Here is a 13,407-nt window from a genome sequence, read left to right as displayed (position 1 = left end):
ACATGTTACTTTTGTTACTGTCAGTGTGTTACTAGACAAAACATATACATTCTCAAGCACAATTGTTGAGACAATAATAATATTATGCCTATGCAATGGCAGATGTGAAAGGGTTAATGGTAGCCTTTCCAAATGAAGCCAAAGGGGAGGAGAGGGGAGGATCAGATTTTAGGGAGAACTAGATCCCCTCCTCCTCAGGACTACAGGAACAAATGGGATATTCATCAGGAGCATGTCTATGCCAGGGAACCTCCCAGAGGGAAATGAGTGGAGACTCAGACTATAGGGCGATCCTCCCTATAAAGCCCCTAGAGCTCCAGCACATACACCTTCCTTTAGTCTGACTAGTGTGACAGTCATGAGCACCGGACTGAGAGTGCTGCTCACCTCCCTGATCCTGGCTGCCCAGAGCTCTGCCCAGCAGCATCAGCCCAATGAGAGGTAAGGAGAGAGAATGCTATTGGGGAATTAATATTATTACTACACCTCACACCATGCCCTCTTCTGCCATTCACCACTTGGCTATCTGCTGTATTGTGCTACCTACCTTCTTCATGTTAACTGTTGATGTTCTGTTTTTGTGCACATAATACTGTTAGGAATTATCATAATTTAACGTACGCTTTCAATGTGAATTGAACATTTCTATGTACAACTCTGCGGCTTATGATGGTGCTATAGAAATAATGAGAGCTATCAGTAAATAAATATATACATGTTCCATTCAATTGTTAGCGTTATGGAATCTGTAAATTATTGAGCACACTATTACTTAGGCATTGTAGTCAGTGGTATATCATCATGGTAAGTGCCATTACCTTGTCTGAGTTTGTCTAATGTGACAGTCTTAAAGTGTTGTTTTCCAGAACTTATTATGATATCAGGATGTGTTCCCTATGATTTTATTACAGCCATGAGTACATTGATTGTAATATGGTAAATTGTGAGGGATCATGGTGCACAAATTATGTAGTCCTATCTATCTATCTATCTATCTATATCATATCTATCTATCTATCTATCTGATATTATCTATCTATATCATATCATATTCATTCATCTCTATCTATCTAATATTATCTATCTATATCATATAATATTCATTCATATCTATCTATCTATCTATCTATCTGATATTATCTATCTATATCATATCATATTCATTCATCTCTATCTATCTAATATTATCTATCTATATCATATAATATTCATTCATATCTATCTATCTATCTATCTGATATTATCTATCTAGATCATATCATATTCATTCATCTCTATCTATCTATCTATCTATCTAATATTATCTATCTATATCATATCATATTCATTCATCTCTATCTATCTATCTAATATTATCTATCTATATCATATCATATTCATTCATATCTATCTATCTAATATTATCTATCTATATCATAGCACATTCATTCATTCATATCTATCTTTCTATCTATCTATTTATCTAAATAGCAAAATAGATGCAGCACACCGCAGTAGTAGAATTGAACGCGGGTAGTTTAATACATGATGTATCACAAACAACGTTTCACCATCCTCACGCTGGCTTTCTTTGGCTTTCAGCGTGAGGCTGGTGAAATGTTGTGTGTGATACATCATGGAATAAACTACCCATGTTTAATTCTACTACTGTGGTGTGCTGCATCTATTTTGCTATTTGGATGAAGGAACCAGTGTACCTAGGCTCCAGCATGCGCGCACCCCATATCTGGCTAGACTTTATACTCTATGTGCTGCTCATATCAGGACTCTATCTATCTAATATCTCTATCTATCTATCTATCTAATATCTCTACCTATCTATCTATCTATCTAATATCTCTACCTATCTATCTATCTAATATATCTACCTAACTATCTAATATATATCTAACTCATATCTATCTATTTAATATCTATCTAATATCTATCTATTTAATAACTATCTATCTATTTAATATCTATATATATCATATTATTTTCATTCATTCACATCTATCTATCTACTGTATATATCTATATATTTCACTTGCACCCCTTTTGACCATGATATGTGGTTGGGTTGTGTTGCTTTGTTGTATACTTGTATATATTGTTTGCTCCTCTCATGTATTCCTGTAGTTCAGCCTAGTATGTTTACATCCTGTTGCATCTTCAAACACTCCAAAGATATCCCTCTGCTTTAAGTATCTGCTGCCACTTTTCTTGATCCATAAATCATTCTTCCATGTGGAAGGCATCCTGCTCTGCAAATATCTCACTGCTGGCACCATGATTTGCAGAAGATTGCACAAATGACTACTTCCATTTGTAATAGTGGTGTGCCTTACACTGGACCCACTGTCATTGGTCACTGTGCTGCACTCCCTTAACTCTCCCTGTGGGTAGAACCTTTGCACTCTCCAGTTTCTTGAAATGATTAGAAATGGTTTATCATGGGTAATTTCACCCTGCTTATAGACACTTCTAGAGATGAGCGAACTTTTGAAAAATTCGATTCAGCTGATTCGCCGAATTTTCCCCAAAAATTTGGTTTGATGCGATTTTATTTGCGGCAAATCTATATTTGAAACAGCTATTTTTGGCCTACAGAATGGTGAAATAATACTGTTATTCAGTATGACATGCAGATTACAGGCATCACTTTTACAATCACTGCTGCTGAGCGGCACAATGACAGAGCCTGGAGGAGACATCAGTATGAGAAGACCATATAAAGGCTGAATGACACAGTGTGGAGGTGTTGGCAGCATGCGGAGACCATATAGTGGCTGAATGACACAGCGAGGTGGTGTTGGCAGCATGAGGAGACCATATAGTGCCTGAATGGCACAGCCTGGAGGTGGCTAAAGCATGAGGAGACCATATAGTGTCTGAATGGCACAGCCTGGAGGTGGCTGAAGCATGAGGAGACCATATAGTGGCTGAATGGCATAGCATGGAGTTTGTGGCAGCTTGAAGAGACCATATAGTTGCTGAATGGCACAGCCTGGAGTTGTCTGAAGCATGAGGAGACCATATAGTGACTGAATTAGACAGCCTGGAGGTGGCAGCAGCATCAGGAGCCCTGAAAGTGACCCAGTGACAGAGTGGTGAAGTGGGTGGCAATACCAGTACCCGGTGACGAAGGTGTGGGAAAAAAGGTCTGATGCGGAGTAATGTTTCTAACTGGGGAGCAGCGCCTTAAATCTATTTGGCACTATCCATATTTGTGAATGTTGGTGTGGCACCATGGTCAATCTACTCTGATGCATCAGACATTAGTGGGTTGAAATCCTGGCTGATTCATGCCTGATTCATCTTCACAAAGGTCAGTCTCTCCACATTTTTCATGGACAGACGAGTTCTCCTTGGGGTGACTATGGCCCCACCGCACTAAACACCCGCTCTGATGGCACACTACTGGCCGGGCAGGACAGCTTTTACAGGGCAAACTCTGCTAGTTGCGGCCACAAATCAAGTTTGGCTGCCCAGAAGTCCAGCGGATCTTCAAGGTGTGTTGGCATGGGCATGTCAAGGTATGCCACCACCTGTTAGTTCAGGTCCTTCTCCAGGTGTACCTGCTGCCGATGAGTTGCTTCACTATGCGGGTGAAGAAAGCTACTCATCAGCAACTGTAGACTCAGGCTGTGGCTGATGGGGCTGGTACTGCTTCTGCCACCCCACCCCTCCCCAGCAGCCATGGCAGTGGAAGGTGAGCACAGGGGCCCTCCCAATTCAGACCTGCGAGAGGATGGACGATGGCGCCGATATGCATTGGGCAACTGACTACATAGCATGCCTCTGTGGTAGGTCACTTTGTCCTCCCTCTCAGTGGGTGTAAAAAAGGCCCCTATTTTGTGGCGGTAGCGAGAGCCAATAAGGTGGAGATCAAGAAGTCATCCCGCTGCCGAATGGTGACAATTCGGCTGTCACTACGCAAGCAAGTGAGCATGCAGCATGCCATTTGTGCAAGGGACTCGGAGGGACTCCCTGCCTCCATCTCCACTGCATGCTGCCACGGTGTGTCTGGGTCCTCTGTCTCGCCTTCCTCATAACCCCCTAGCTCCTCTGGCTGCTACTGCTCCTCCTCCTCGGCCGTGAGATGTAGGCGCCACGTCTCCAGTGCCCTGACCAGCAATCGTTTCCAACATGTGTTGTAAGAAATGAAGCAGTGGAATGACGTTGTTCATCCTGTAACCTTGGCGACTTATGTGGCTTCCTTAAAGGGCCTGAGCAAATGGCAGGTGTCACGTATGAGCTGCCACTGGTTCACATTGAAGTTACACAGGGGAGTCCCCCTAGCCGCTTGGATCATCAAGAAATCGGTGATGGCATTTCGCTGTTTGTACAGTCGGTTCAACATATGGAGGGTGGAATTCCAACATGTGGCAACGTCACAAATCAGACTATGTTGGGGGGATACTGTTCTGCCGCTGCCGCTCAAGGAGGGTGTGCTTTGCGGTGTACGAATGGCTGAAGTGCATGCAAAGTTTCCTTCCCATTGTTAGGATGTCTTGCAAATGGGGGGAACACTTCAGGAACTGCTTCACAACCAGACAGAACACGTGTGCCATGTAGGGTGCATGTTTCAGCCTTCCCAGTCGCAGCGCATGCTAGATGTTCTTCCCGTGGTCAGTCACCATGGTTCCCATTTCCAGTTTTCGTGGAGTAAGCCATGCTCCAATTTCTTTACAAATGACTTTTAGCAGTTCCTCCTCTGTGTGGCAAAACCATGTGAAGAACAGCGTGACACCGCGTGCCCTGCACACATGGTATGCTGAAGGGCCACTGAGACTTGTCTAGGCAGTGGAGGCTGAGGACATGGTGGATTATGAAGAGGTGGAGTCGCACACTGTGACAGGACCAACAGCCTGAGAGTGTAGAGGAGGAAGCGGCGTGACCTGTCCGAGTTTGTGTTGTGGCTGTGCAGGAACCACATTCACCCAGTGAGCCGTAAAGGACAAGTATTGTCCCTGACCATAGTCACAGCTCCAGACGTTGGCACTGCCATGCACTTTGGTACACACCGACAGGCTCAAGGACTGGCCCACCTTCTCTTCCACAAAATTGTGCAGGGCTGGTACTGCCTTCTTCGCAAAGAAATGACGGCTTGACACTCTCCACCTCGGCTCGTTACAAGCCATAAGTTCTCTGAAAGGTGCAGAGTCCACCACTTGAAAAGGGAGGGACTGCAACACCAGCAACTAGTGTTGCTCGCGAATATTCGCAATGCAAATATTCGAATATGCGAATATTCGCGAATAAAGCACTATATATTCGTAATTACGAATATTGTTTTTTTTTTTTTTTCACTTCACAGTACACATCACAGTGATCACCCCTCTCTGCTTCCAGCTTGTGTGGTGTAAAGAAGGCTCTAATACTACTGTGTGAGACTGGCGTGCGGATTTGCATATGCTTATTTTCGCATATGCTAATTTTCGCATATGCGAAGTTTCGCATATGCGAAAATAAAACGTGAATATTACGAATATGCTAATTTAGCGAATATATGACGAATATTCGTCCATATATTCACTAAATATCGCAAATTCGAATATGGCCTATGCCGCTCAACACTACCAGCAACTTTGACAGGAGCACATTCAGCTTCTGCACCATTGGATGAGTGGGCGCATACTGTTGTCTCTTGGACATGGCTTCGTCGATGGATTGTTGGCGGAATGGCTGACTAAAAGTATGAGGAGCAGGAGCATCTGGAGCTACAGAAGGAGGGTTTGACACACAGCTCTCTTTGGCTGAGGTGGTGGAGCCTTGGCTTGCTGAAAGAGGGAGCGGTGTGCCACTGGATGATGCAGCTCGCTGGACCACTACATCGTAGCTATGTTTCTCCCAGGCCGCTTTATGGTGGCGAAGCATATGTTTACACAGGGCCGTGGTGCCAACATTGGGACCCAGGCCCCGCTTCACCTTCTGCCGACATATATTGCATGTGGCTATGTGAACCTCCTCCGGATGCTTGATGAATAACTGCCACACCGCCGAGTAGCTGATCTTCCCACCAAAAGTCTGCATTAATTGACTGCTACTGCCGCCGTCTCCAGAAACCCCTGTTCCACTACATCCTGGGAAGGTAGGCTGCCGCGAAGCAGGTGGTCTCTATCTGGCACGTTTGGCTCCAGAATTTCCACTTCTGCCACTATGCTGACTGCCAACCATGCTACCACCTTGCTGTCTCAGCTGCTGCCTCATGGGCAACCTGCAACTCTCTTCTCCTGATGATGATGAAGCCCCTTCTGCACCCGGCTCCCAATTGCCATCAGCTTAATCGTCATCAACAATTGTCTGCACGTCACTGATGTCCTCCTCAGGTTCCTCAACAGTGTCTGCTTCAGGACCCTGGCAACACCGCCTCCTACGTCATTCTCCTCATCATTACTTGCCTGTCTAGTGGAGGAAGCGGCGAATATCTCCTCCATTTGTTGGCTGGGCAGTAGCTGCTGACTGTCCTCTATTAGATTGTCCTCAGTGAATAGTGGAGCTGAACCCACAGCATAAGATACTTCTGTAAGGGAGGGAACAGCATAGGACAGAGGCAATGGGAGGACAGGGACTGCTCCTGGGCCATGCCAACTGAGGGTTGTGTCTGAGGAACCCATCGACTGTTGGCTGGGGGTATCAGATGTCACTTGTGATGAAGTGGATGACCGTGTTAACCAATTAATGACGGCAGATGGGTTGCTGGTCGAGACAGGACAAAAAATGCGCTACAGTATGCTTCAAAAAATATTTTAGTAAAACACAAGCTGGTGATTACTTTTGGCTGTCCTTTCACAGTATGTAGGCCCTTGACAGATTAACAGGCACAGAATAGTACACTACTTAGATGTACGTATGTGGTATGCACTTATGAGGGCAGAAAAATGCACTACAGTACGCTTAAAAAAAAGTACTTTAATAAAACACCAGCCGGTGATTACTTTTGGCTGTTCTTTCACAGTATGTAGGCCCATGACAGATTAACAGGTACAAAATAGTACACTACTTAGATGTACGTATGTGGTATGCACTTATGAGGGCAGAAAAATGCGCTACAGTACACTTAAAAAAGTATCTGAGTAAAAACACCAGCTGGTGATTACTTTGGCCTGGCCTTTACAGTATCTAGGCCCTTGACAGATTAACAGGTTTAAAATAGTACACTACTTAGATGTATGTATGTGGTATGCACTTATGAGGGCAGAAAACTGTGCTACAGTACGCTTAATAAAACTTTTGGAGTAAAACACCAGCCGGGGATTACTTTTGGCTGTCCTTTAACAGTATGTAGGCCCTTGACAGATTACCAGGTACAAAATAGTACACTACTTAGATGTAAGTATGTGTTATGCACTTATGAGGGCAGAAAAATGCTCTACAGTACACTTTAAAAAGTATCCGAGTAAAAACACCAGCCGGGGAGTACCTTTGCCTGGACTTTCTCAGTATCTAGGCCCTTAACAGATTAACATGTTTAAAATAGTACACTACTTAGATGTACGTATGTGGTATGCACTTATGAGGGCAGAAAAATGTGGTACAGTACGCTTAAAAAAACACATTTTAGTAAAACACCAGCCGGTGATTACTTTTGCCTGGACTTTCACAGTATCTAGGCCCTTGACAGATTAACAGGTACAAAATAGTACACTACTTAGATGTACGTATGTGGTATGCACTTATGAGGGCAGACAAATGTGGTGCAGCACGCTTAACTTAAAAAAAACGTATTTTTGCACAACACCAGCATTACACAACAGTGCTGCAGCACAAACAAGCTGTGTACTAAACATAAAATTGCACTCTGTCAAAGACTATTAGGAATGGACTACAGACTAGTATAACCAGCAGGCACTGCTTATAGACGCTGCTTATAGACACTGCATATAGACACTTCTTATAGGCACTTCTTATAGACACTGCTCATGGATACTTCTTATAGACACTGCTCATAGACACTTCTTATAGACACTGCTCATAGACACTTCTTAGACACTTCTTATAGACACTTCTTATAGACACTTCTTATAGGCACTGCTCATAGACACTTCTTATAGACACTTCTTATAGACACTGCTCATAGACACAGTTCATAGATATTGCTTATAGATACTGCTCATAGACACTTCTTATAGACACTTCTCATAGACACTGCTCCTAGACACTGCTCATAGACACTTCTTATAGACACTGCTCCTAGACACTGCTCATAGACACTTCTTATAGACACTTCTTATAGACACTTATAGATACTGCTCATAGACACTTCTTATAGAAACTGCTCATAGACACTTTTTATAGACACTGATCATAAACAATTCTTATAGACACTGCTCATAGACACTGCTCATAGACACTGCTCATAGACACTGCTCATAGACACTTCTTATAGACACTTCTTATAGACACTTCTTATAGTTTAAACAACAACAAAGACGTGGTCTCAAATGGCTGGAGGTGCTCACCCCAAATGCAGTTGTGCATTTATACTGGGGGAGCAGATCCTGCCCTTGTGGTCTGTTGCTAGGGGCGATCCCCAGCATACAAATGCATACAACGGAGGATGCCTGCAGCAGACTACAAGTGCCACAATAGAATCCTACACTAAATAAACGGTGTGGATGTGTAACAATAAGAATAATAGAGGAATTTAGGTGCACTACTGTGAGAGATGCGAACAATGACATTGGCTATCCCTCAACACTGATGTTAAAATTGAGACATTAACCAGTATATCCCTGTATGAAGGACATATCTGATCCCGCACACCAACGCCAAGGTTTCTCATGTTGCACGGGACCTAACACTTAACCTACCTGTGCGTAATAAGCAAAACCAGGGGCCAGTGGGCAATTACGGCAGCATTAGGCCGACTCACAGCCTCCTCCCAGATACCCTCCAGTGTGGCTGAGCACACATACAATGGGAGGAGGGAGGCAGAATAAAAGCCCCACCTAAGTTGGCTGATATAGTTGCCGGCCTCACAGGTGGACCTTAATGCTGCCTGGAAGATGTTAAAGGTGCATTACATATGGAGTTTACACACCTCCAAGTATAAAGTTTAAACAACAACAAAGACGTGGTCTCAAATGGCTGGAGGTGCTCAACCCCAAATGCAGTTGTGCATTTATACTAGGGGAGCAGATCCTGCCCTTGTAGTCCGTTGCTAGGGGCGATCCCCAGCATAAAAATGCATACAATGGAGGATGCCTGCAGCAGACTACAATTGCCACAAGGGCATCCTACACCAGATAAACGGTGTGGATGTGTAACAATTAGAATAATACAAGAATTTAGGTGCACTACTGTGGTAGATGTAAACATACACATCCACATGTCTATCTGGTGTAGGATCTTATTGTGGCACTTGTGGTCTGCTGTGAGCATCCTCCACTGTATGCATTTTTATGTGGGGGATTGCCCTTAGCAACAGACCACAAGGGCAGGATCTGCTCCCCCAGTATAAATGCACAACTGCATTTGGGGTTGAGCACCTCCAGCCATTTGAGACCACGTCTTTGTTGTTGTTTAAACTTTATACTTGGAGGTGTGTAAACTCCATACGTAATGCGTCTTGAACATCTTCCAGGCAGCATTAAGGTGCACCTGTGAGACCGACAACTATATCAGCCAACTTAAGTGGGGCTTGTAGTCTGCCTCCCTCCTCACATTGTATTTGTGCTCAGCCACACTGGAGGGTACCTGGGAGGAGGCTGCGAGTCAGCCTTATGCTGCCGTAATTGCCCACTGGCCCCTGGTTTTGCTTATCACGCAACGGTAGGTTTAGTTGGTGTGCGGGCTCAGGTGTGTCCTTCATACAAGGATATACTGGCGAATGTCTCAATTTTAACATCAGTGTTGAGGGATAGCCAATGTCATTGTTTACATCTACCACAGTAGTGCACCTAAATTCTTGTATTAGACACTTATAGTCACTTCTTATAGACATTTCTTATAGACACTGCTCATAGACACTTCTTATAGACACTCCTTATACAGTGGGGATCAAAAGTTTGGGCTCCCCAGGTAAAAATTTGTAATAATGTGCATAAAGAGGCCAAGGAAAAATGGAAAAATCTCCAAAAGGCATCAAATTACATATTGGACATTCTTATAATATGTCAATAAAAGTTAGATTTTTTTTTCCATCATTTACTCTGCTAGTGTCATCGATTGTTCTCATTCATCATCTGGGGAGACCAGGTGATGTAAATCTCAAAGGTTTTAAATGCCCAGACTCATCTGACCTTGCCCCAACAATCAGCACCATGGGTTCTTCTAATAAGTTGTCTAGAAATCTGAAACTGAAAATAGTTGACACTCACAAAGCTGGAGAAGGCTTTAAGAAGATAGCAAAACGTTTTCAGATGTCAATATCCTCTGTTCGGAATGTAATTAAGAAATGGCAGTCATCCGGAACAGTGGAAGTTAAAGCAAGATCTGGAAGACCAAGAAAAATATCAGACAGAACAGCTCACAGGATCGTGAGAAAAACTATTCAAAACCCACGTTTGACTGCACAATCCCTCCAGAAAGATCTGGTAGACACTGGAGTTGTGGTACAGTGGGGATCAAATGTTTGGGCACCCCATGTTAAAATTTGTATTAATGTGCATAAAGAAGCCAAGGAAAAATTTTAAAGTCTTCAAAAGGCATCAAATTACAGATTAGACATTCTTATAATATGTCAACAAAAGTTAGATTTTATTTCCATCATTTACACTTTCAAAATAACAGAAAACAAAATAATGGTGTCTGCAAAAGTTCTGCCACCCTGCAGAATTTATAGCATGCACTGCCCCCTTTGCAAAGCTGAGACCTGCCAGTGTCATGGATTGTTCTCAATCATCATCTGGGAAGACCAGGTGATGTCAATCTCAAAGGTTTTAAATGCCCAGACTCATCTGACCTTGCCCCAACAATCAGCACCATGGGTTCTTCTAAGCAGTTGTCTAGAAATCTGAAACTGAAAATAGTTTACGCGCTCAATGCTGGAGAAGGCTATAAGAAGATAGCAAAATATTTTCAGATGTCAATATCCTCTGTTCGGAATGTAATTAAGAAATGGCAGTAACATAGTAACATAGTTCGTAAGTTTGAAAAAAGACCAGAGTCCATCTAGTTCAATCTATATCCCTAATGAGTCCCTACTGTTCATCAGGAACAGTGGAATTTAAAGCACGATCTGGAAGACCAAGAAAAATATCAGACAGAACAGCTAGCAGGATTGTGAGAAAAACAATTTAAAACCCATGTTTGACTGCACAATCCCTCCAGAAAGATCTGGCAGACACTGGAGTTGTGGTACACTATTCCACTATAAAGAGATACTTGTACAAATATGGTCTTCATGGAAGAGTCATCAGAAGAAAACCTCTTCTATGTCCTCACCACAAAAATCAGCGTTTGAACTTTGTAAATTAACATATAGACAAGCCTGATGCATTTTGGAAACAAGTTCTGTAGACCAATGAGGTTAAAATTTAACTTTTTGGCCAGAATGAGCAAAGGTACGTTTGGAGAAGAAAGAGAACAGAATTTAATGAAAAAAACCTCTATCCAACTGTTAAGCATGGGGGTGGATCAATCATGCTTTGGGGATGTATTGCAGTCAGTGGCACAGGGAACATCTCACGAGTAGAAGCAAAAATGGATTCAATAAAATTTCAGCAAATTTTGGATGCTAACTTGATGTCATGTGTCAAAAAGCTGAAGTTAGAGAGGATGGCTTCTACAAATGGATAATTATCCTAAACACACCTCGAAATCCACGGGGGATTACATCAAGAGGCGTAAACTGAAGGTTTTGCCATGGCCTTCACAATCTCCTGACCTCAACATAATTGAAAATCTATGGATAGACCTTAAAAGAGCAGTGACAGACAGCCCATAAATCACAAAGAAGTGGAAGACTTTTGTAAGGAAGAACGGGCAAAGATACCTCAAACAAGAATTGAAAGACTCTTGGCTGGCTGCAAAAAGCGTTTACAAACTGTGATACTTGCCAAAGGGGGCAGTATAAGATATTAACTCTGCAGGGTGCCCAAACTTTTGCAGACGCCATTTTTTTGTTTTCTGTTATTTTGAAAGTGTAAATGATGGAAATAAAATCTAACTTTTGTTGACATATTATAAGAATGTCTAATCTGTAATTTGATGCCTTTTTTTGTGATTTTTCGATCTTTCCTTGGCTTCTTTATGCACATTAATACAAATTTTTACTTGGGGTGCCCAAACGTTTGATCCCCACTGTAGACACTGCTTATAGACACTTCTTATAGACACTGCTCATATACACTGCTCATAGACACTTCTTATAGACACTGCTCATAGACACTTCTTATAGACACTGTTCCTAGACACTTCGTATAGACACTGCTCCTAGACACTTCTTATAGACACTTCTTATACACACTTCTTATAGACACTACTCATAGACACTACTCAGACACTTCTTATAGACACTGCTCATAGACACTTCTTATAGACACTGCTCATAGACACTTCTTATAGACACTTCTTATAGACACTGCTCCTAGACACTTCTTATAGACACTTCTTATACACACTTCTTATAGACACTACTCATAGACACTACTCATAGACACTACTCATAGACACTTCTTATAGACACTACTCATAGACACTTCTTATAGACACTGCTCATAGACACTTCTTATAGACACTGCTCATAGACACTTCTTATAGACACTGCTCATAGACACTTCTTATAGACACTGCTCGTAGACACTTCTTATAGACACTGCTTATATATACTTCTTATAGACACTGCTCCTAGACACTGCTCATAGATACTACTTATAGACACTGCTCATAGACACTTCTTATAGACACTGCTCCTAGACACTGCTCATAGACACTGCTTATATATACTTCTTATAGACACTTCTTATAGACACTGCTCATAGACACTTCTTCTAGACACTTCTGATAGATACTGCTCCTAGACATTTCTTATAGATACTTCTTATAGACACTGCTCATAGACACTGCTCAAAGACACTTCTTATAGGCACTGCTCATAGACACTTCTTATAGACACTTCTTATAGGCACTGCTCATAGACACTTCTTATAGACACTTCTTATAGACACTTCTTATAGACACTGCTCATAGACACTGCTCATAGACACTGCTCATAGACACTGCTCATAGACACTGCTCATAGACATTTCTTATAGACACTGCTCATAGACACTACTGATAGACACTGCTCATAGACACTTCTTATAGATACTTCTTATAGACACTTCTTATAGGCACTGCTCATAGACACTTCTTATAGACACTGCTAATAGACACTTCTTATAGACACTATTAGGCTGCCTCTCTGGTATATGGGTCTTTGGCTGCTTATGTGTGAAAGCTTTTAACCACTTTAATGTTATAAGAACCTTTTTAATTTAA

At 42.4% G+C, this 13,407-nt stretch overlaps 1 protein-coding gene across 1 annotated transcript in view; it reads left to right on the top strand.

The window, feature by feature from the left end:
• Positions 1-234: 234 nt before the first annotated feature.
• PCOLCE2 (procollagen C-endopeptidase enhancer 2) overlaps positions 235-13,407 on the top strand; it is a 75,111-nt gene continuing 61,938 nt past the window's right edge. The window contains exon 1 of the mRNA XM_056564807.1: positions 235-441. Within this exon, the coding sequence (XP_056420782.1) occupies positions 359-441 (83 nt within the window). The 5' untranslated portion in view covers positions 235-358. The remainder of the gene's footprint in view (positions 442-13,407) is intronic.

The sequence above is a fragment of the Hyla sarda genome, chromosome 3, assembly GCF_029499605.1.
Source record: "Hyla sarda isolate aHylSar1 chromosome 3, aHylSar1.hap1, whole genome shotgun sequence".
NCBI classification, from domain to species: domain Eukaryota; kingdom Metazoa; phylum Chordata; class Amphibia; order Anura; family Hylidae; genus Hyla; species Hyla sarda.
The sequence above is the reverse complement of the archived record's forward strand: the minus strand, read 5'-3'. Positions and strand labels throughout refer to the sequence as shown.